Below are 25,945 nucleotides of genomic sequence, written 5' to 3' on the forward strand. Positions count from 1 at the left end.
GATTAAAGAGTTGTAAGAGTTAATTAATCTTATAAGCAGTGCGGGTAAAATATTAAAGAGTGAGTGGTGTGGGGTGAAGTGGAGCGAGGGTGAGGCAACGTGCTCAGGGTGCTTAGGTCAGGTTACAATTGGCTCGCTTACCCTCACCTCCGCCCTCTCCTTCCCTTTCCTCTCTCTCTCTCTCTCCATCACCTCTCTTTCTCACCATCACCTATAAGCACTCTCACGTTCGCCCTCTCCTTCCCTTTGTGCTCTCTCTCTCTCTCTCTCCCTCTCTCTCTCCATCATCTCACCCCTTTCCTATAACCACTTTCACTTTACATGCCCAACTTTCCTCTCCCCATCAACCTTCTTTCCTCTTTTAACCACCTCTCATTTCTCACCCTCCACTATAACCACCCTCACTTCCGTCCTCTTCCTTCTCCTCCCTCCCCATCCCTCTACTCTCCTTTCTTCTCACAACCTTTATCTCTTTCTTCCTTTCATTTCTTTCCACACCTCCTTTCTTTCCTGTCCTCCCCTCACCATCACCTCTCTTCCTCCCCTTTCCTCTCTCCACACCAGCCTCCTCCCCTTTCCTCTACTATCTGCTTACCTTCTCCCTTTCCTCTCCTCAGCCCCACTCCTTACCTCTACCTCCGCCCTCTCCTTCTCTCTACCCCACGATCCCTTTTCCCCACCCTCCCACACAACCACCCTCTCTTCACACACACCCTGAACCAAATGACATAATTTACACGAGGAAAAATACAAGGTCATGAACAGTAAGAGAAATAAATACAGTATCTTCCCAAACTCACTCCAGCACCCTCTCCTTACACACACCTTGTAATACTTCTGCCACATTTTACATAATTTATACACGAAAAAATAGAAGGGTCTGCGTAGTAATAAGCATGATATCTTCCCAAGGCTCTCCACTTCCTCCTCTTTACAGACACCTTGTAACACACCCCACCGTGCATAACTTACAAGAGAAAAAATATGTGTGTGTGTGTGTGTGTGTGTGTGTGTGTGTGTGTGTGTGTGTGTGTGTGTGTGTGTGTGTGTGTGTGTGTGTGTGTGTGTGTGTGTGTGTGTGTGTGTGTGTGTGTGTGTGCAATAAAAGAAATATGTTAGATACCGGTTATTTTTGTACGGTGCTGGTATTTTCTGCACGGTACCGGTATTGTCTGCACGGTACCGGTATTTTCTGCACGGTACCGGTATTTTCTGCACAGTACCGATATTTTCTCAAGATCTGGTGCATACATAGCTGAAAAATTCGAGTTCTGCGAGGCGTGCTTTAAGTATAGATACAACTTCCGTTATATTTCGCCATCTGAAAAATCAAATATTCCCGATAAAGCTGTGAACATGGCTGCCTGGCTGGTCGTACAGGTTTCGTAAGAACAAGTCGGATAACACACCAGTCCCATTCGTGATATCTTTACTTTTATCATCCAATAAGTGCGTAGTTATGATGCCTTATGTATTATTCTTGCTACCTTCAGACGTTTCTATTTGACTCAGGTAAGACTTTCCGAGCTGGAGGAATGAAATACTGGTTTCACTACGCCCTTGAGTCCTAAGGCTCTCTCCTATCATCATCATCATCATCACCATCATCACCTGACCCCTTTTCCACCTAAAGATGGGGGTGAGGTATGAATCGGAAATAAGAAATGCGAAAATTATAATAAACGGAGAACTAACAACCACAATGTCGGTGAAATGGGTCAGACAATCAATTACACAACATTCAAGCCCCCAGAAGCCTCATCCTTGTTCACATATCTAGCCATCTGCATACATTTTTTTTTTTTTTTAACAGATGCACTGTCTATACCCCAACCGTGTGATTATAGTCGTAAAAAGAAAAAAAACAGTGAGTGTTAGCCAGCGACTGTCCCGAGGGAGAAGCCGGGTGGAAGGAGGCTGTCATAAAGGTCTGTTCCCCGCTAAGTGCCGAGATTAGGAGACCCTCGGAGACTTAGGATTAACACCTAGACTTCCAGAGTACTGATGAAGGGATGCTGTGTGGGACAGGGTATAGTTCTCTTATACTTCCTTCCCTTTCTCCTTTTCCATTTCTTCCATCTTTCTCTGAGATTAAGAGATAACATGTGCTATTTGGTTTTCGCTTCAATGCACTTTCATCCCTTCCCCCCCCCCTTTTTTTCCCTCCTGATGGTTTCTTCTCTATAATTTCGTCCCTGTTCTATCCTTCCCTTCCTTTCCTTGCATTTTCGCTTTCTCCACCAGTGTTCCTTCCTTCTCGCCTTCCTGCTTTTCTATCATTGTCTTTATTAGAATAATTTTGTTAGTTACAAATTTTCCTGTAACAAACAGCCAAGAAAGGAACAACAAGTCTGTTGCTGTTTGCCTTCTTTTGTACCTTTTGTACCCTATGTACTCCTTTCTACCTGGTTCCCATTCGTCACGTTACCTTCTTCATAATTTTGATGTCTTTCCTACCTTCTTTCTCTTTGTCCTCTTCTCCACAATACTGCTTCGCTTATTTTTCTCCTCTTTCTTGTTCTATTCTCCTATTGCTTTCTTTTGTAAACATTTCCAATCTGCCTTTCCTGTTTTCCTTCTTCCCTTTCGCACTGCTGTCCTGTTCCCACGCTCCTCCCCTCTTCTCTTTCTCTTCTCATCACCTGATTCCACCTTGCATCTCTCCTCTTTCTTCTGTTCTTCCCTCCTCCTCTTTATTCCTGTTCTCCCCTCTCTCTCCCTCTTTGCGACTCCCGTTCTTCCCCTCTCTCCATTCCTGTTCTCCCCTCCCTTCTTTATTCCCATTCTTCCCTCCTCTTCGTTCCAGTTCTCCCCTCCCTTCCTTCTTTACTCCTCTCCCTTCCCTCCCTCTTCTCTACTGCCCCCTCAACACCTCTTTCTCTGAGGGATGAGAGGGACTTAACTCCTTTCCTCCCGTCAGTGGGAATCAGGGGAGAGGGAGTGTGGGATGCAAATGGAGTGACAGTCGTGAGAAAGACCAATCCTACCCTCGCTGGGGGACGATAGTGCGGGAGGGGAGGGCAATGGGGATGAAGATGGGGAGGGGGAAAGGAATAAAGATGGGGGAGAGGCAGGGGAAATGAAGACAAGAGGGAGAAGCAGACGGCATGAAAATGGGGAGAGAGGTCGAGGAAATGAAGATGGAGGAAGAGACAGACGGAACAAAGATGAGAGACAGGCAAGGAAATGAAGACAGAGGGAATAAATATTGGAGAGGCAAGCGAAATGAAGAATGGAGAAGCAACGGAATAAAGATGGGAGACAGGCAGGGGATATGAACACTGGAGAAACAGCCGGGATAAAGATGAGAGATAGGCAGGGGAAACGAAGACAGGAGAAGCAGTGGGAATAAAGATGACAGACAGGCAGAGGAAATGAAGTTAGCGAGAGAGAGAGAGTGAGAGAGACAAACGTTATAAAGATGAGAGACAGGCAGGGGAGATGAAGTCAGGAGAGACCGACGGAATAAATATGGGAGAGGCAAGGAAAATGAAGATGAGGCAGACCGAACAGACGAATACCGAGGGAAAGGGAAAGAATGGAGGAAGATGGGGAAGCTGTGGGGATAAAGGGTGAGGTAGACAGGTAATGAGAGAAATGGTGAGACAGATGTAGATGAAGAGAAAAATGGTGAAATAAGTATTTAGCGCGCGAAATTGTAAAAGGGATGAATAATAAGAGAAACGGAAAAGGGGTGGACAAAAGGAGGAATACTGACAGGTTGAAGGGGGGAAGAGAGAGAGAGGATGAAGATGAGAACTGACGAATGCTGGAAGGAGTAAGAGAGAACTCCTGAAAGGGAAAAATGAACGGAGAAACCATGAAGCTAAGGAAGAAATTGTGAAAAAGGAAAGCAGTATGGAACAGGCATTCCCGACTGACGGAGATGATGTGAGAAACTGTGACAGAGGAAGGATGGAGGAATGCTGAATGGGGAAGAACCAGGAAGCGAGAAATCTGAAAAGAGGAAAATGAAGGTGGACGAGGAATGTCGAGGGGGAAACGGATAAGAGTGGAATGCAGGTGACACGTGGAGGCATTACATGAAGGAATGCAAGAAGGTAATACAAAGGAGAGGTGCAGATATCCTTAGGCAGAAACACAAGGGGGGAGGGACAAGGGCGAAAGAGAAGAAATACGAGAAGGAGATGTCAGCAACAAGGTGGGAATGAGTGTCGAATGATGGTGGGACGAGGAGGTGGAAGAACGAGAGAGGGGGGAGGTAATACAAAGGAAAGGTGTAGAAAGCCTTGGGTGAAATCGCATGAAGGAAGGGACATGGGAGAATAAAGAGAAATACATGGAGGGGAAGTCAGCAACAAGAGGAGGTGGGAATGAGAGTGGAATGCAGGAGACGGGGAGGTCCATGGAAGAATGCAAGAGGGGGAAGGTAGCACAAGAAGAGGTGTAGAAAGCCTTGGGTTGCATCGCAAAGAGGGAAGGGGCACGGGTGAGAACGGAAGAGAAATGCAAGAATGGGAAGTGAGCATCAAGAGGAGGTGAGAATAAAGGAATGAAAGGAGTGGCAGGGGAGATGGCAAGGGAAATGAAGGCCAACAGAAAGGAAGGGGAGGTGTGAATGGCGGGACAGCCTGGAAAAAAAAGAGAAGTGCTACGTACAGTGGGAGAAAAAAGTAAAGAAGATTATTGCACGTTAGGTGATGGACAGCTAGAGGGAGAATATTCAAGGCTAGTGTGTTCTCATGTTCCCTCTCATGATCGGGACAACTCCGGTATTCTATTCCAGGTAAGGTTACTGTGTTCTCATGCTCTTAACCCTCTCATGGTCGTGTCAGTTCTCATATTCTATTCCAGGTTCTCATGTTCTTAACCCTCTCATGATCGTGTCAACTCTCTTATTCTATTCCACGTTCTCATGCTGTTAACCCTCTCATGATCGTGGCAGCTCTCGTATGCTATTCAAAGGAACCTGAGTGTTAATTCTGTAATCATTAACCTCCTCATGGTCGCAACAACTGTGGTATTCTGTTTCAGCTAACGTCAGATCATACATTCAACTGAGTGAGTAAAGACTGCTGAGTGTGTTAATGCACAAGGACGGGTGGTTATGCTGTAAGGGAAACTAATGAATGGAGAAAACAAGGAAACTGGATGCAAAATGGAACTGAAATACAAGAAAAGGAAGAATAAGACAAGTGTAGTAGGACGCCATGGGGAAGGAAACAGGCCCTTCCCCACCTAAATAAAATCGACTCGGGCAGCAAAACTAAGAGAAAAATAAAGGTTAATAAGAATTATCCCAAAGCTTTCGGCACACGAGGCCTCCTCTAAATTGAATAAAATCAGCTAAAAGTAACATTTAAAAAAAAAAAAAAAAATCGTACCGAAATAAGGGGAAGGGTGCAAGGGAAGCTGGTGTGAAGGTACCTGAGGAAAGGAAGAAATCAGATAAGGTGAGAGAAGCACAATATGGACGGACTAGCGATAAAAAATCAGAAAGGTCTACGTGGGACAGGAATCTTGGGTGTCTGGGTACAGGAAGGAAGGCGTGAGAATGCATGGGTTGGGTTATAAGAGAAAAATGCAGACAGATGAGATGGACAGCACAATGGAATTCGAATAATTTATTGGGTTTGGCCTGGTTCGGTTCTGAATTAGGCTTGGCTATAATAAGTCAGGTTAAGTTATGCTGGGTTTAGTACAACTAGAATAGATTAGGAACAGCGATGTAAGGGTCCAATATGCATATGGAAGGGGGAGGCGAGATACGAGTGAAGGAAACAGCGAGATGCAAATGAAGTAGGAATGGACAAGTGAGTGATGAAGTGAGGTGGAGCTGGGAGTATGGATATGTAATTGAACTGAGGGTACACAGATCAGGAATACTGAGCGGGAAGAGACGGGTGAGATAGTGAAGGAAGCAACGAGGTGATAACCAGGTGAGAAGGGATCCAGGTAGGTGTATGATGATGAGAGGTGGAGGGGTGATAGTGTGGGTCTGCAAGTGTAGAAGTGAGAAGAGGGTAATCGGTACTGAGCATGCATACAGAGGGGAGAAGAGACATGAGTGAAGAACTCAGAAGCGTAAATGAAGTGACAGCGGACAGAGGTGCTCGGTGAGGGTGGAAGAGGTATAGGTGAGGATTCAGGAGTGCAGGTTACGTGCACGTGAAGAGTGAAGGATGAGAGTGAACGTGAAGGATGAGTATGAGGGACGAAAGTGCAAGTGAAGTGCGAGGGGTGAGGGTGAAGAACTGGGGTGAGATATGTCAGTGTGGATAAGGTGTGACAGTGCAAGCAGTAGGAATGGAGGTATGGGGAAAGGGCGAGGGGTTGGGGTGCAGGGTAAGGGTTGAGGGTAGGGGAGAGGGGTGAGGAATGGAGTGGCGCTCTACCATTCGTTTAGAATGTAAATGTGTGGAAACCGGAACCGCTTGGTATACCAGGTCATAACTGAGCGCTACATTTCTGTCCTGACTTGAAAAATGGCTGGAGCCAAAATGCTCTCTCTCTCTCTCTGTTTGTATGTATGTGTGTATATAGCTGAAGCAATCGTAACTATCACTCAATGCACAAGGTAATACAATATTTGTAACCAATCTCATGTAGCATGCTTGTTTATTCTGTTATAATCATTTAAGTACCTACGAAAAACTTCGGGCAAACTGAGCGAAAATTACGACAAAAAATGATGCATGAGAATATATAACTGTTTGGGAGACTCATTACTAACAGGCTAAGATATTTCATGAATACTTCCCCTGATAACACCATCCATCAATCCACAGTCATCACTAACAATGTGCAACGTTACCTCCCCAATCATATCAAGAATACCTCCATCCCACACTCACAGCTCGTATCACATCACAGATCATTTCCACCACTGCCAACCAGATCACCATTAATACAATCTTCTCCTCAACACCAGCACTGCAATTCTACAACCAGACACTCCTTCATCAATATTCATCACAACCAACACCCAAATTCGATCCTCTCTATTCGGCTCTAACTCATGACAATAAATTCACTGCCAGCACAATCAAATACTTCTCCATTACCAACTATTACTGTTAACTGTACATAAATGCTACCAACACGAAATATTCCAGCATCATTAATCAATACCGTTACCGAAAAACACTCTTCACCGCGATTAATAACTATCATCAACACTATCACCCACTCCGTAACTCCATTCACCATAAGGATCATCATCATCATAACGTTCTTTCAACACCACCACCATCACTATTAAACACTCCCTCACTTCAATCACCACCACTACTGCCATCACCTCCACCATCACCACCAAACACTCACTTCACTCACAAGTCACCACCAAACACTCCCACCTCATTCACCACCACCACCATCATAACATTCCCCACCACCATCACTACCGGATGTTGGTAGAATCAGGGAGCAGGCGCTGAATTAAATTACCAGAGGGAGGAAGGGATATCATTTCACCTCCATGATCACCACTCCCACCCCCACCACCACCACACTCACACACCCTACCCCTCATTTGAATTATACTAACTGTGCACAGCAATGAACTGTACTAGTCCAAACGTCCCTTCTTAGTTACAAACTAACCATGCAGTAAGGAATGACACTGATTCAAAAGTTTTTACCTACATGTGTCCTCTAACATAAGGGCTTTGCTTCAACATGCGTCTTAATGTAATTTCTATACAGTCACTAAAGATGAACAAGCTGGGTAAAATAATCTAATCGTTCAATCCAACTCAACCCAATAGTATTTTACCTACTTTTAAACAAACTGATATGAGAAGAAGCACAATATATTCCCAATATATCAACCACTGATAATTCATGTCGTCACCCAATACGATAACTGTAAAGGAACTGCAAAATAGTATTCAGGCCTTCCTTACCCATGATATTCACGCGAGCTGACTCCTTCAGGAACGGGATCTTCATTAGGACAAAGAAGTTTGGGGAATCCTGGTTCACTTTCTGGCAGGGTTCAGTCTCCACAACTACCACCACACCTGCCCCACAACTACGATGGGAATCGACACAGCAGGGGTGGATTGAGGACAGACAAGAGATGGCCGAGAAACACAGGATAGGTAAGTTTGGAGGATCCTGGCTCACTCCCTGAATCTCTAGTTTGGTCCACACTCTCCTCCTTCTCCACAGCTACCACACCTGCCCTCACAACTACCGGTGATGGTTGACACAGCAGGTTTGGAGTGGCAGGAGACAAGGGACGGCGAAGAACACAGCGAGTCAAGATGCTGGGACGGACTGCGCGTCGCCTTCCGCTCTCGCGCTCTACACACGACTGGCCTAACTTAAGGGCCTGGGCGAGGGGCCGAGGAGGAGGGGAAGCAGACCGACCCGATCCCCCCTTTCCATTCCCCCTACCCCCTCCAGCCTCTCTCCCTCCCCCTTCCGAGTGGTCCAAAGAGGATGGAGAGAAGGGAGGCAAAATGGGAGCGAAACCATTTGTATATCACTTTTCTAAGCCTGATCCCTTCACCCCTCCTTCGCACTGGGTCTTTGCAAAAATTAAATGTTTGCCCTAACCGTTTCGCTGCTCTTTAATCCGACATTTTACTCGAGCTAATTCCTGATGATTTTTTACAGCTAATATAAATACTAACACCCAGGATCTATTTAGGCTCACACCATGCTATTTTTTTTTTCCCCCCCGGTCGAGCGAAATGCAAGCAGTCAAAGAGTTAATGACCCTTCTTATCTTTCCTCACGAAAATATATACAGAAAAAAAAATGATAATCACACTGTACACGAGTAAGGTAATTCTCTTTGTTTAAGCTGCCCCTATCCTCCCCCTCACTTCATCTTCTTCCTTGCCAATCTCCCCCTCTCTCCCCGTCCCTCCTCACCCCCGCCAGCGCCCGCCTGTTCACGATATAAACACATTAGTGACTAACCACTGGAACAGCAGCCAGGCGCTCACGTGATATCTGGAGCATGATGATGAGGGTAATGGCCGCCAAAAATACCATCATTACGTCACCTCAATACGCATGACAAATTCCACGAAGTCCTAATCACAGAACATCAGAGACGAGAGAAGTAGTTTATCCGTGCAATATTTGATGAATACATTGTATAGAAGTCGAAAATATTAGATATAAAGGACACATAACAGTAATGATGTCAGCTGTGAATAATCTTCGGGAAAAAATGAATAAGTGTTTTCTCACACTTATACGTAACTATTGCATCCGAGAAATGCTACGCGTCAGAAATTCGCTCGCCAGTTTAACCTCTGAATGTATGACAAGTGTTATCAAAGCAGTAACTAGACACTTACCTACCACTTTGTACTAGTGAGGTGAGGTTTTGATAGCAAGAGGGTTAGGGGAACTGATTACTCCAACACCTCCTTCTCCTCCCGTCCTCACTCCTACACTCACAGTTACAAAACAAATGAGTATCTGGCTACAGTTTTCCTTGCCCTTATTCTCACTCTCAGACATTTGTACTACAACAGTCTAATGCTAAACATTCGTCAAGTGAACATGATAAATTCCCGTTCGATGACACACCAAGGCAACTGTATTACCAACGGTCAAGATACTGCGTCCACATAAAAACAACAAATTTAGGAACATTAGGTGCGGACGAGGTGTGCACTAGTTCTAGAATGTCACGGAGAGATGTTCACCCTTTAGACCTAAGTTTAATTACAAGGCTTCATCTCATCACAGTGCAAATTGAAAGCACGGTGTTCATTTCCTAACCGGCGGAGACTGAATTAATGAAACAATTGCACGGAAACATACTAATGCAAACGACAGAAATCATCATCCTGACTCCCACTTTTTTCCTACCTAAAAGCAAGAATACTTAATATTATTGCGGCCATATTTAATCAATATCAGAATTCTCACAACCAATGGATAAATACACTCAGACACAGAAGGAGTACAAACTGGCTTCATACTTGAAACTACAACATGTTACTCAACAACCATAATTTTCCATCTCTTAACCTGCCAATAAAACTTCAGCTTTTTAATTTGTGGATGTATCCTATAACAACTTGCATCATACCTCAACCACTGAATACAACACGAAAGAAGTCGAAAAAAAAAAAGTGTGTGTGTGTGTGTGTGTGTGTGTGTGTGTGTGTGTGTGTGTGTGTGTGTGTGTGTGTGTGTGTGTGTGTGTGTGTGTGTGTGTGTGTGTGTGTGTGTGTGTGTGTGTGTGTAATAAGAACTACAACAACAACAATTACTACTACTACTAATACTAATACACGGTTTATTCATAGTCAGCAGCCGAAGGACGCCAGGAGTACTTATGTGACGTCAATGTTGGATGATTATCGAAAGCTTATTTTGGAGTAAGCTGTGGTTGGGAGTGGGGCATGTAAATTAATGGAAAAGCCTTGTGGAGAAAGAAAAGACCGTGTTGGTATGGCCACGAGACAAAGCCAGGAGTATGAGTGTGAAATAAGGCCTTGTAACCGGGGGAATGTCAGCAAGATTATGGATTACCAAGACAAAACAGCAGAATAATAAGAGGTGTTGTGGCATGAGAAAAGGTGGCATGATCCAAACTGGCATAACATAGCCTAAGCTGGTGAGTATAAAGACACGTGGAACAGGCTTGGAGATGTATGCAGTGCTGTGACGTGGGAAAGGGAAGCATGATTTCAGCTGATGTGGCATGGCCCAAGTTGAAGTGGTGAGTAAATGTAGACTGTCAGGTGTAAGTGGAATGGAAAGTATTACGTGACGCGGAACAACAGGACTTGGGTTGTATGAAGTGCTGTGACATCCTAAAAGGTGATTTGAGGTGATGTGACCTGACGTAAGCTAAAGTGGTATGTAAAAGTGACGTGGAATACCAAGACTTGGACAACATGAGGCAATGCTGAGGCTGGAACTGAAGTCACGTGGGATGGCGAAGGTTAACTGGTGAACAGAACCGACGTGGAACAAAATATGGGTAGCATGAGGCAAGACTGAGGAAAAGTGGCCGGATATGAGGTCAGGTGGGTTGGGGTAAATTACCTGATAAGGAACAACAGAACTTCGGTAACACAAGGCAAGACTGAAGTATTAAAAACAAAAAAAAATGGATCTGAACCTGGTAAGTTAAAGTGGCGTGGAACAACAAGACCCGGGGATGTAAGAGGTGAAGTAACATAAAGCAAGACTGCGGGGTGCACTGGGTGGGATGACACGCGGTATAAGGTCAGGGGCTTCTATACGGACTGGATGTGGGTGTGGTGTGGGTGTGGGACGGGCGTGGAGGCAGATATATTCGCTGGCGTGGAGGGGAAATATAATTATGTTTGCTGGCGTGGGAGGGGCGTAGTGGGTGCAGGGGAAATACTCGTACATCTGTTGGTGGAGTGGGGAAATACAGTTATGTCTGCATGCATGGGGATGTGGAGGAAAAAATGCTTGTTGGCGTTGGAGATAGTACACACATGTATGTTGGCGTGGAGGAGGGGAAGGGGAGGGGGAGGATGAGATGGAGAGAAGAGATGGAGAGGTATATGAGGGGTGTGTGGCCTGGAGAAAGGGCAGCTTTATGGCAGAGGACTGGGTGACAAAGGCGATTCGATTGTGACCACCCCTTCCAAGATTAAGGCGTCTGGAGAAGACAGATAGATAGATAGATACACAGATACAGACAGATGTTGGCGTGGGAGGATCGAGGGATGAGTGCGTGCGTGTTGTGAATGGTGTGGCATGTGGTGACGTAGGAAGAGCGTCACAATCTGGACGCTTCCCTGGCATACCTTGTGACGTGGACACTTGGCAACACCACCCTCACTCCCCCCCTCTGCCACCCACCCATACGCCCACTCACACCCTGAGCTATGAGAGCTAATTAAAGAAAGAAAGCATGAAAGTCCCATACAAGCAAAATTACGGATCGTGGGGAAGAAGATGGAAAAATAAAAGTTTAGCTACACTTCCACTCTCCCCTTCCCCTTCTCTCAAGCGCGTCCTGGTCAGCTCCCCCCTCCCTCCCTCTCACACCCACATCCACTCGCTGTCTCCAATATGTAACACCGTAGCGACCTTTCCCCCTCTTTACCTTGGTGAGGTGACGACACGCACCATATAACCTGCCACGCTTATATCACTCCTCACAGCAGAAGGTAGATAACCGTGTCTTGTTTCATACAATTTTGATAATTTATTCCCATCTGTTCAGCACTAACAAAGAATAAAAATAACATCAACACAAATAATATTAAAAATTAAAACACTACCAGAACATCAACCAAAATAAAACAACAACCGGTACTACTACTAATAATAATGATAAAAATAAACACTATGCCACACTTTCCAGAAAAATGGGTGACTGCTGAGTGCAGAATATAAGGTAACACACACACACACACACACACACACACACACACACACACACACACACACACACACGCACACACACACCTTTCAGCTGAATTAATTATGCATACGAGTACACCTGCTTTCCCCGTTCACAGCACGTGTCCGTATATTATATTAATAAATATAATATACGGAGGCCAAGATAGATATATTCCTTCAAAACCGTTTAGAACTAACAATTCAGAACCAAGATGGTTAAACAACAGATTAAAATCTCTCATACGCCAAAGGAGAGGAATATATAGAAAAATAAAACGTGGAGAGGAACACTTACGTAACCGGTACACAATTTTAAATAGAGAAGTAAAGAGGGAGATAAGAAAAGCAAAGAGAAGTTATGAAATTAAGGTTGCAAGTGAATCAAAAGTAAACCCCAAGGGTTTTTATCAAATGTACCGAACGAAAAATAAAGATAGGATAGGACCACTCAGAACAGAATCAGGTGACATTACCAGTGAAGATAAAGAAATGTGCTCCATCCTAAATAATTATTTCATATCAGTATTCACCAAGGAAAATCTAAGCCTGGTCCCTCAAGCAGCAAATATTTACCATGAGAATACGGAAAATATTCTTAGTAAAATAACCATTAGTAAGGAGGACGTATTGAAAGAAATTAACAAGTTAAAACCTCAAAAATCGCCAGGTCCGGACGATATATATGCAAAAATTATAAAAGAAACCAAGAAGAATTATGTCAGCCACTTTTAACGTTATTTAATGACTCTTTAAGTTCAGGAGAAGTTCCAGAGGCGTGGAAAACCGCAAACGTAGTGCCCATCTTTAAAAAGGGTGATAAATCAGCTGCGTCGAATTATCGTCCGATAAGTCTAACGTCAATAGTAGGAAAAATGTTAGAGTCAATTTTGGCAAATAAGATTAGAGAACACTTAGAAAGATTTAATCTTATAAACGAAAGTCAGCACGGATTCAGGCAAGGACGATCCTGCCTCACAAATTTGTTGTCATTCTACTCGGAGGTCTATGAGGCAGTAGATAGCGATAAAGCTTACGATGTTATTTATCTGGACTTTAGTAAAGCTTTTGATAGAGTCCCACACGAAAGGTTAGTTAGAAAGGTTCGAGCACACGGTATAGACGGCGATATCTTAAAATGGATAGAATCCTGGCTGAAAGGACGAAAGCAGAGAGTATTAATAAATGGAACTAAGTCGGACTGGGGATTAGTAACTAGCGGTGTACCACAGGGTTCAGTACTCGGTCCCTTATTATTTATCATATATATAAATGATCTAGACTTAGGAGTCAATAGCAGAATCAACAAATTTGCCGACGATACAAAAATAGGGCGTATCATTAACTCGACTGACGATTGCCATTACTTACAAAAAGACCTCGATACATTGTCCAAATGGTCTAAAACTTGGCAAATGGAATTTAACGTTGAAAAATGTAAAGTATTTAACGTAGGCAAGACCATTGGAGATACTAAATACAGCTTAGATAACAAAGAAATTAGCAAATCGGAATGCGAGAGAGATCTAGGAGTTATGATTAGTAACGACCTTAAACCTAGGCAACAGTGCATTAATGCGAGAAATAAAGCAAATAGGGTCCTAGGATTTATTTCGAGAAGCGTGAGCAATAGATCATCTAAAGTAATACTGAAACTTTATCTAGCATTAGTAAGGCCACATTTAGACTACGCAGTACAATTTTGGTGTCCTTACTATAGAATGGATATTAATTCGTTAGAAAATGTACAGAGAAGAATGACTAAAATGATACATGACGTCCGGAACCTGTCATATGAAGACAGACTGAAAAGACTAAGTCTGCATTCGCTAGAGAGAGGCGTAGAGTAAGGGGAGACTTAATTGAGGTTTTTAAGTGGATGAATGGTATAAATAAGGGAGATATTAGCAAGGTACTTAAAGTGAGCATACAGGATAGAACTAGAAATAATGGTTTCAAACTAGAAAAATTCCGTTTCAGAAAGGAAATCGGTAGAAATTGGTTTGGTAATAGAGTAGTAGACGAATGGAATAAGCTACCTAGTAAAGTAGTTGCTGCCTCTTCCATTGAGAGTTTCAAGCATAGGCTAGATAAGCATATGACAAATAAGGGGTGGATATAGAACAAAGAAAATATTATAACCAATACTAATTAAAAAATAAATTTTCTTTTCAGGTTACACTATGATAGTCTCTATTCTCCTTTCACACTTTCCTGTAAAATGTCCACGCCAGTTTTTCTATACGGCGTGGTGTTCTTTCTGACTTTTTCCTGCCGGCTTCGGCTGGAGGGTTTGGAGGGCGGGGGAGAGCCTTCTTCTTTGCTATCCTTATCTCATTCTAGTAGTTCAGTTACTCTTCTAGGAGCTGCCTAGCATGGGCCAACCGGCCTACTGCAGTTATCCTCTCTTCTTATGTTCTTATGTTCTTATATGTACTCCACTCTCTCTCTCAGGTAAGGATGGTAATGCAGGTTAGTTATAGATCGAGAGAGAGAGAGAGAGAGAGAGAGAGAGAGAGAGAGAGAGAGAGAGAGAGAGAGAGAGAGAGAGAGTGTAAAAACGGTGGACTGGGAGGTCAAACGGAGTAACGGGATTCAGTGACATCACACAACACATCCACTACGCTCAGTCTCAACCAACAGAAAAATAAACTGTGCACATCCATATGCTTAGAATTTCACCATCAACTTATTTACATCACCATCACCATCGTCATCATCATCATCATCCTTCCCCACTCAATCTGTCATCCACTGTCTGATGTCTCTCTGAATTAAGCGTGGGCGAAATCAACGAGCAAAGTATCACTACACCCCTAATAAACAGACACCAAACCTGTACCGTGGATCTGGCGTTCACTTTCCAGGGGTAGGCTGGCTCTTGACGTCTGTTTGAGGGTCGAGGTTCAGGGTGAGACGGTGAGAAATATTGACTTCACTACGGAAACGCCTTGACACTTTCACTACGATAACACTATCTTATTCTTGCAGGACAACAGATGGTAAGGTTGGATAAGGGAATGCCAACTTTGACATGAAGGGAGAAATAAAAAACCTTCGCATGACAGTTAAACCAGTTGGCCATCTCTAACAGTAACATATTAACTCACACTTCATCAAACCCTCACACTACACACAAATGAGTCAGTCCTCCCGTTAAAAGTAGCACTTACACTGACGCACTTCCTCACTAAACCCACACACTATACATATATGAATTCTCCCGCTAGCAGTACCATTCATAGTGACACATCTCCTGACCAAATCCTCACACTACACGTAAATGAGTTTGCGCTCCGTTAATTATGGCACCACACTGATAACCACGCTTCCTTACCGCCAGACTAACACTCACACTTCCTCACCAAACCCTCACGCTATACATAAATGAGTTGCTCCTCCTGTTAGAACAGCACTCACACTGGCAATCTTACTGCCTCACTATGCCCTCATACTACAAAATATTCACAAATGACTTGGTCTTCCCGTAACAGTAGCACCACACTGACACCCCACTCCCTCTCCAAACCCTCATACTTTAGGAAAATAAGTTAGTCTTGCCGAAACAGTACCTCTCACAACACTGGCACTTACTGAACAGTCGCACCATATTAACACACACACTTCTTAGTCAAACCCTCACACTACACATAACAGCAGCACTCACACCGACACTCCCGTAAACAGTAGCACTACACTGACACCTCCTCACCCACCCCACGCACGACTTCTCTTATCTTATCAGGTCAGTGATATGGATAACAACTCCCAGGTCACGACTCTATGCTATTTACAATCCGATTACGTGGCATGTGGCTTCTCGGTTCATGATTTTTGGGGAAGTACACGTGGTTATCATAATCCTCAAATTTTTGTATGTGAGAGGGGAGGTTTGTTAATGAGGAAAGAGACGGTGGAGTATAAAAGAGATAGGTGGTAGAACGACTTGATCCTGAGATGAGAGAAGGTGGAGAGGATAAGTGAGAGATGGTGAAGAGGTGTGACTCAAAGGAAAGATGGTCAGGACGTTTGATCAAGAGAAGACAGATGGCGGAGAAGATTATAACAGAGAGATAGGAGAAGATTATAACAGAGAGATGGGAGAGGACACACAGCTCTCAGAACGTCCAACAATTGTACCATATAAGATGAAGTTTAGTGAAAGACTGGAGAAGAGTGGGACTGGGGGTAGAAAATGACAAGAGCTCTCATATTCATTACACAGTTACGCTGATGTGAGATGTGGTTTGGTGAAAGATGAGAGAAAAACGATGGCGGGCAGAATAACAGAGGAGAACTTATATCACGGGTCAGGGAGAGGCTAGAACATTAATTTCCTCTTGCCTGCCTCCATGCTTCCCACCTAATAAAACAAGATAGCTGGTCTGGTGGGGTTGGGTGGGGTGGGGTGGGGTGGGGTGGGGTGGGGTGGGGAGTGGGAGGGTGAGAAAAGAGAGTGGGATGGGGCGAAAGCGAGTGGGAGGACCGGATTGAAAGAGGGGGGGGGAAGATGGGGACGGAGGAAAACGAGGTGTGTGTGTGTGTGTGTGTGTGTGTGTGTGTGTGTGTGTGTGTGTGTGTGTGTGTGTGTGTGTGTGTGTGTGTGTGTGTGTGTGTGTGTGTGTGCGTGCGTGCGTGCGTGCGTGCGTGTGTGTGTGTGTGTGTGTGTGTGTGTGTGTGTGTGTGTGTGTGTGTGTGAGAGAGAGAGAGAGAGAGCGTCTCTCTCTCTCTCTCTCTCTCTCTCAGACCGGTTACTCAAGCAGGTAGGAGTGGGGGCGGGGAGCGTGCCTTGAATAACGAAAAACCAAACCAAAACTAATGACACAAACACCATGCCTAATACGAAAGTACACATCTTTTTTTTTTTAATGGAGAGGCTGTACCCTTTCTATTTTCTATACCTTTAATAAAAGTAATAGAGAGAGGGCGACAGGCGTAATCTCCAGTGGTTTTGTGGGGCTGGATGGTGGTGATGGAAGGAGGGGATAGGGAGGTGGTGTGTGGTGGCGGTGAGCAGGAGTGATTGTGATTGTGGCGGTGGTGGTAGTACGCTGGAGTGTGAGTGAGAAGTGGTTGTGGTGGTAATGGTGAATAGGAGGAGTGGTTGTAGTGGTGGTGAATGGGGGAAGTGGTTGTGGTAGTGGTGAGTGGGAGAAGTAATTGTGGTGGTGGTGAATGGGAGAAGTGGTTGTGGTGGTGGTGAATGGGAGAAGTGGTTGTGGTGAATGGAAGGAGTGGTTATGGTGGTGGTGAGTGGGAGGAGTGGTTGTGGTGGTGGTGAATGGAAGGAACGGTTGTGCTGGTGGTGAGTGGGAGTGGTTGTGATGGTGGTGAATGGGAGGAGTGGTTTTGGTGGTGGTAAGTGGGAGGAGTGGTTGTGGTGGTGGTGAATGGGAGGAGTGGTTGTGGTGGTGGTGAGTGGGCGGAGTGGCTGTGGTGGTGGTGAATGGAAGGAACGGTTGTGATGGTGGTGAGTGGGAGTGGTTGTGGTGGTGGTGAGTGGGAGGAGTAGTTGTGGTGGGTGACAGGTGTTGTTGTGGTGGTGGTAGTGCGTGGGAGAAGTGATGGTGCAGGTGCGTGGGTAAGTGGCAGTGATTGTGGTGGTGGTGGTGGTGTGTGGAAGTGGAGGGTGTGGGAGGCTGTGATGGAGCTGGCAGGGAAGAATGATGGTGTGTGGGAGGACTAGTGTTGCTGGTGTGTGGGTGAATGGGTGGTGTGGTGGAAGTGTGTGACAGAGATGGTATTGGTGAGGTACCGATTATGGTGGTGTGTGGGTAGGACAGTGATGGTGGTGGTGTGTGGCTCCAATGGTTGTGGTTATGTGACAGTGAGGGAGTGGTGGTGGCTGTAGTTGTAGCGGTGGTGTATGGATATGGAAGTGAGGAAGTGGTGTCGTGGTGCAGTGGTGATGGTGGTGGGTGATTGGTTTTGATGAGGAAAGAGTATTATTGATTAGACTGAAAGGCGGTAACACGGAACATTGACCGGTGGAAATGCTGACGACAAAGCTCTAGACTCTGCCCCTAATTACAGATAAGGGTGTAGAAAGTACCTGACTACCGAACACCTACAGATACGAAACTCTAGATCGAATGACGCAAACATGATAACGTCCACCATTATCATCATCATCGTCATCATTATCACATGCAGGAATGCGGTCAATACTTCTTTTACACATCAGGGGTTTTGAATTAACGAAGCGAGATCACAACCCTGCCAACCTGCTTAAATATAACGGTTGGCTAAGTATAATCACACTGGGTTTTGTCACACTTGAAAGTCAATATAAAGAATTATTAGACGGCAACCATACAACTAAACAAAGACACACAGGGCGATTTTCTTCAGCTGAGGGAATATCTTCTGTCCATGGGTTCAAAACTGAGCCTACTAATAACTCTTGTAATAACCTACAAATTTTTTTTTTCTCTCACTGGCTTACAGTATAACAATGTGGATCCTGCCATAAAAAAAATTCCCAAGCTCGTTGATGGATATGAAAGCTTCACGTTACGACACCGTACATTAATAATAATGATGATGATGACGATAATAATAATAATAATAATAAATAATAATAATAATAATAATAAAAATAACAAGAACAACAACAACAGTAATGGGCCGTTGTAACTGCATGTACGTGAATACAATATAAATTTATCTACCTATCTATCTATAACAATCCATCTATTAAATATCTATGTATGTCCGTATGTATTCGTCTGTTCTATCACCCTGACTGAAAGGAAGAGGGAGGAAAGAAGAGAAGTGGGGGATGAGAGAGGACAAGTGGGAGGGAGGAGAGGGAAGAGAAGATGAGAGACAAAAGGGAAGAGGAATAATTAGTGGGGCCGACTCGACACCATTCGTTAGGAGACAGTGGAGAAGCGGGGGGCAGGAAGGGGAGAAGAGGGGGGGGGGACTGGGGAGGCTGAAGAGAAGTGGGAGGAGGGGCAAGGAAGAGAATTTGGAGGAGAAGGAAGAAAGAGAGGAGGGGAGGAGAAGGAGAAAAGAGGAGGGCTAAAGAGGAGAACTGGGGGAGAGAAGAAGAGGGGGAAGGGAGGTAATATAAGAAAATGGGGGTGGAGGGATAAACAGGAGAAGAAGGATGGATGAGAAGAAACTAAAGAAGGAGGGAGGAGGAGGAAAGAAGAGAAAGGGGAGGGATAAGGATAAGGGAAAAATGAAGGAAGAAGCGACAATTTATTAAGAAGAATAAGAATGAGGGAGGAGGAGGAGTAGAGATGAAATGAAGAGGGTTAAAGATGATAAAGAGGTGGGTGGAAGGATACACAGGAAAATTAAGAAAAGCTAAAAATATATGGGAGAAAGAGGGACGAGGGATGAAGAGAACGAAGAGTGTTGAGGTCACAGCTGAGCTGAGAGGTGTGAAGGGGTAAGAAGAAAAGCAAAAGGGAAGAAGAAATCAAATGAAAGAGTGTACAATAAACGATAGAGAGAAGAGGAGAGGAGACCTGAGAGGAGAGGAGAGGAGACCAGAGAGGAGAGGAGACCCAGACAGTAGAGGAGTGGAGGGATGGAAGAGGAGGGCGACAAGGAGGGTACAGGAGTGATATGCTCATTAAAATCAGAGTTGCCCTGGAAACGTAACGATCTCACGTATGTATGTACTAGCATATGCTTCACAACTTTAAAAATATTTCTTCGTTCCTGCTCAACACGAATTTCTCACGCAGTACCATATTCGGAGGACCAGTACATTATATTATGGTATTCACATTACTCAAAAGTTCACTGCCCAATCCCTAAAAGACATATAATCAACACCGATACAAATAATTCCATCTGTTTCACTAGAACCCTTCCACCAACATTACTACTACTACTTCTACTACCACTACAACTACTACTACTACCACCATTACTATTGTGCTAAAACGCGTCCGCCAATTGTTATCATCACAATACGCAGGCCTACTCCCATCACCATTATTATTACTAGCGGTGGGGCCCTCCGGAGAAATTAAGAAAGGGGGCGGGACGGTCTGACTTGGCCCTCCAACCACTCCTCCACCCCCAGCAGGCTCCTCCATTGTGGGGTCGAGGCGAGACAATGCTCCTCCATACCGCCGATATCCCCCACTCACCAGAATTGGATGCTTACTCCCACGCTGCGATGCTACCAGTAAACCTCTCAACCTCCACTATCTTCAAGCATAATTAACTATAATATTACCATCACATTATTCTATCCAAACCTAACCTTCTTTATAATCACATTACACAACAATCACATAATTGCTACAGTTAATTATTATCATTATATACTGCCACTCCACATTTACCATTATAACCACAACATACAACAATATCAGTCTCTCCAGAACAATTTACACTGAGTTCACAATTCACATGATCATCCACAAAGCCTTAACAATATCCACAACACCCACATGACTTCACATAACATCCACATATATCTAAAAGATCCACAAGGAGTCCACAACATCCACACATCCTCTAAAAAACCCACAGTGCCTTAAAAACATTCACACAGCCTTTACAACATCTACACAGCCTCTATAAATCCCCAACGCCTCTAAAACATCCATGAGGACTCCACAACATCCACAAAGCTCTAAAACATCCACAACACAAGCCAACATTAGCGTTAAGTCTCAGCGCAACATAACTTGAGGGTACTAATCAATATCGAGTGCATCTCAAGTACTTTTTTCCCCTCGGGCTACACTCGGCGGCGTCTCCCTCTGGGCCTACACCCTCCCTCAGCCACGACATTCACTCCCCAGTACATTTCTACACTCTCAGCCATGACATTCACTCCCCAGTACACTTTTACACCCTCTCTCACCCACGACATTCACTCCCCTTTACACTTCTACACCCTTTCTGAACCACGACATTCACTCCCCTTTACACTTCTACACCCTTTCTGAACCACGACATTCACTCCCCAGTACACTTCTACACCCTCTCTCAACCACGTCACTCTTTCCCCATCCTCTTCTCTATCTCCTTTCTACATCCTCTCTCTCACCACACTTCTATATCGAACTACAACACTTCTTTCTAACCCTCTTCCTCACAAACCTTGAACACCCTTTTTCATCCACGACTTTCCTTACCCAGTACTCTTCTACACTCTCAAACTACGGCACTTTTTCCCTATCCTCTCTCCCACCACCACTCTACATCCTCTCCACCATTCCACTACTTCTCCACCTTCTTCCCCACTACCATTCTACACAATCCTAATTACATCGCCTTAAGCTCAGCGTCTCCACGGGTATAATATAATGTAGACTTCATATCTCTGAATTAATACACGTGCTCCGTTCTTCTGTGCATCACTACTAAATTCTACAATCTGTTATCGCCACCTACACCCCACCTACACCCTTCTACCTAGCCAACGCCCTGTCACTGCCAATCTACACCTTGTTATAGTATCCACCTACGTCCTACTATCACCAACTTGTAAGCCCTGCCACTCCCCATGTGCGCCCCACCTACACCCCATCATCACTATACACCCAGCCACATCCACGTCATATATACAACACACTAACTCTGTTCTGTGTGTGTGTGTGTGTTTTTTTTTAATCAGCCAAATCATCATTATTACATTAAGAAAACTCGCCACAGCAAAGTACAGCTCTCTCTCTCTCTCTCTCTCTCTCTCTCTCTAACCCCCCCCCCTCTCTCTCTCTCAGGAATCAGACCCACATCTTTACCTAATTGGACCCAGGAAAAAAATGTACCCTTTCCCCCTGCGGACTTGACAATGCGGCGATACGGAGGCACAATGGCGGGGAAGGTATGTGAATGTTAAGTACCCTCATAGCTGCCTGATATGCCCTCGGACCCTGCCTACCTACCTAACCGCTTACCAACTTACCTATATACCTACCAACGAACCAACTTACCTACCAAACCGCTTACCAACTTACCTATCTACCTATCAGCGAACATACCTACCTACCCGCTTACCAACTTTATTTACCTACCAGTCACCATACCTACCTACCAGCGAACCTACCCACCTACCTGTCTAACTACCCAACAACCAACTTCCTTATCTACCTATTAACTAACGTATCCACTTTCCTGCTTACCCAATATTCAACCAACTTGCCTACCTACCAATTAACAAGCCTACCTTCCATTACGCTTCCTACCTCGTACCTAATCCAGACTCTATTTTCTACAAACCATTAAGTCTAACAATACTACTGTAATAATATAGCTACCAATTTTCTAACTAAGCAATCATTCTGCGTAACGATAACACTCCCAATATGCAAATCTACTACTTACGCAGTTCACCCGAGAACTTGCAGTCTGTCCGCCCGATCTCGGTTCCTTTTATAACGGCCATTTATTCTAATATCTCCCGCCATCATTAAAACTAGAATGTCAATCCACTTCTGGTTTTTGCTCGCTCATACATTTTTCGTGTTATTTCATTACATTACCCTTACCCTTGGCGTTAACTTGTACAACTGTTTGATAGAGCAGTACAAAGCTGGCATTCCAAACTTTCTTTTCATGTATGACCGCTGCGAGGTGTATACCTTGCACGTACCTGCTAACTGCAGAATACCTTTGCTGTCTTTTAATAACCCATTCCCTACTTGGACAGGGCATATTTAGATCCCCCTATCAATTATCTTGTGTGACTCCAGCTTTAGTGAAGATGTCTGTGGGGGTGATGAGATACCTCTCCCCCTCAAATAAACTTCTCAGTGGAGGGACTGAGCTACAGGTACAGGTTACTGAATATATATATATATACAAACACTAATATTTTCAAAGATTTTGAACGTTCTTCTGTCCCACTCGAGGGATGCGACGGTGTGGTGGTGAAGGGCAAGTACTCGAGGGCCTGGTGTGTGTTTACCACTGAGGAGTGGCTGGCAAGGCACTGACTGGGGTTGGGTGGCAGGGTCATATGTGGGGCTGGTAGGTGAAAAGCCCGTAGGATAAGAGGGGATGTGGGAAGGTAGGGGTGTGGAGAAAAGGGCTACGTCAGTAATTCAAGGGGAGGAAAGGAAAGGGAAATTGGTAGTCTGGAAAGAAGAGGGAAACGGGATGTTGTAAGAAAATAAAGGATATGGGAAGAGCTGAAAGAGGGTGAAAAGCTTGGGAGAAGCGGAAGATGTACAAAAATAAGACAAGGACGTGAGAGGAGAGATTGATGGAGAGGGATGTGAGAGACGAAAAATGGAAAGCATTGAACGAGAGGAAAGAGAGGGATACGAGTGGAAGAAAAAGTAGTTGGAAAAATGGACGGTAATCCATATGGAACACTTACTGCGGGAGAGAGTACAGGAAAGGGAAGGTGGTGGGAAAGGTGACAATGAGTGACAGGGACGGCCAAGAGAGGCATCGAGGGGGGTGGAAAGAAGGGAATAGGTAGGGGGTAAACGGTGACTGACTGACAGGACAGAGGTGTGGCCGTGGGGGAGAGGTAAGGGAGGGGATAAAGAGGGGAATCGAGTGGGTGGAGGAAAGGTGATAAGTATGTAGTGGGTAAAAAGTAACGACTGAGTGGGTATAGGTGAGGAGGGAGGGTGGTAGAGGGGGGAGGGCGGATGAATACTGAGAGGCATAGTAGGGAGAAAGACAGAGAGGAGAGAGAGGGAAACGAGCGTGGAAGACGAAGTGAGGATGGAAAAGGACTCAAGGAGGGTGGTGGAAGGATGTAACTGGTGGGGCGTAAACGGTGACTGACTGAGAGGGTTGAGGTGAAAGGAGAATGTTAGAAAAAGAAAGGAGTACTCTATGGGTCAAAGACATGGAGAGAAAAGTACGAAAGAGGTGAATAAATACTGAGAGGACAGAACAGAGAGAGAAGTAAAGACGATGAAGAGGCAGGAAAAGGGACTGGAAATGCGTATAAGGGAGGGGATAGGTAGGCAGGGACAAAATGGTGACTGACTGACAAGGCAGAAGTGAAAGGGGGAGGGAGGCGGTAGAAGGGAGGGGTGAATGAATACTGAGAGGTCAGAGTACGAGTAGGCAGGCAGGGAGGTAAGAGATGGGGATAGGTAGGCAGGGGTAAACGGTGACTGACTGAGAAGCTAAAAGTGACGGGTGGGGAGGCAGAGGGAAGGATGAATGAATACTGAGACAACAGAGTAGGTAGGTAAGTAGGTAAGAAGGGAGGGAGGTACGGGAAGGGATGGTCTGGCTGTGAGTGGCATTCTGAGTCACATCTCCGTAAAATTATCCTGGGTGAAGAATTTAATTTTCCCACTGCCTTCCTTCTTGTCCTTCATTTTTATTCTAATGAGCTGGATTAAAATTTCCTGCTATTATACTTGCCGGCTGATTTAATTTGGGTTAACCTCTTCAGCCCGTGGTCGAGTTTTTTTTATTTTATTTTATTTTTAGCTTATTTTTGCTGCTAATAGACGATTTTATTCAGCGTAGGAGAAACTTTCAGAATCGGAGGGATTTGATACAGCCTTCAATATCTCCTTAACCACTCGAGGTCCTTTTTTTTTTTTCCAACTAGATTAAATCGTCTGGAGAAAAGCTACTAGGAATTAAAACAGAAAATGACGTCACAGTAGTTAATATGTAAGTACCGTCTAATGTAAAAGGCAGTGAGAGAGAGATGTGGGGAAGAGAGAGGGGAGAGAGAGAGAGCATCAACATTAATATTTCCCCTCACACAGCCCAAGTAGATGATGACTCTGCTTCCCCTCAGCAATCATCTCGCTCCATCCCCTCTCACCCTCTCCATCTTCTGTTACAAACCACCCTTCCGTCTCTACCCTCTCCTCAGAAGCCTCTCTCACCCTAAGCTTCTTAACCTTAGCCAACGTATATTCCTGTTACTGTTTCTGGATCTGCCTTTCCCATGTATTGGTGAGAATCGGGTTGTAATGATGATGATGATGATGATGATAACTGCTATATAATCTCATCACCCCCTCCCCTTCCAATTTTCATGATCTTAACTTTCTTGTATTTCTAATTTTATCTCCACCTTTCGTGTCTCGAACTTCTCGTATTTCTCCTCTCTACCCCACCTTATTCTTCGTGCCCCCTGTTACGCACCTCCTCCTTTCCAGCATGTCCCCCCTCTACACTTCCCCTTCAATCATATCCCCCTGTACACCTCCTCCCCTTCTTCCAGTATGTACCCCTCCCTCGCCCCCCTCTTCCAGCATGTCCCCCTCTATGCTCCCCACACCTTCCAGCGTGTCTCGCCTCCCGCTATCCCCTGCCAGCACGTTCCCCTGTACACACCCCCTTTCCAGAATTACCCTCCATTTCCAGTATATCCCCCTTTACCCCCCCCCTCTCCTCCCGTAGCAGGGACTGTGCCAAATAGCCCTATAAACCCGGGTGAGAGCCCCTCTGCGCCTCATCACACCCCGCCCTCTGCACCCCGCCTCGCACTCCTATTACATACGCGTCTCATAAGCATCCAACACTTGCTCTGACTGATCACCCCCGCACAACATACCTTCATTCTTTTGCTGTGCAGGTGAACAGAGTCGGAAGAAGTGAGTCAGGATACAATACTTATGGTTCAAACTCCCCTCAAGCCTCCACCACTTGCTCTAATTTATATCCACACACTATACCTACCTTCCTTCCTTCCTTTGCTTTGTAG

The 25,945-nt window shown here is 44.9% G+C and overlaps 1 protein-coding gene across 3 annotated transcripts in view; it reads right to left on the bottom strand.

Moving 5' to 3' along the window:
* CenG1A (Centaurin gamma 1A) overlaps positions 1 to 25,945 on the bottom strand; it is a 779,192-nt gene that overhangs the window by 33,202 nt on the left and 720,045 nt on the right. The window contains exon 1 of one of the 3 annotated variants that reach the window (XM_080266919.1): positions 7,869 to 8,248. The exons of the other annotated variants lie outside the window; for them this stretch is intronic. Coding sequence (XP_080123045.1) covers positions 7,869 to 7,914 — 46 coding nt within the window. The 5' untranslated portion in view covers positions 7,915 to 8,248. Of the gene's footprint in view, positions 1 to 7,868; positions 8,249 to 25,945 lie in introns of those variants that run through there. 3 annotated transcript variants of the gene reach the window in all.

Source organism: Coenobita brevimanus, chromosome 22 (assembly GCF_032717465.1).
Source record: "Coenobita brevimanus isolate Jiangsu-jjx chromosome 22, ASM3271746v2, whole genome shotgun sequence".
NCBI classification, from domain to species: domain Eukaryota; kingdom Metazoa; phylum Arthropoda; class Malacostraca; order Decapoda; family Coenobitidae; genus Coenobita; species Coenobita brevimanus.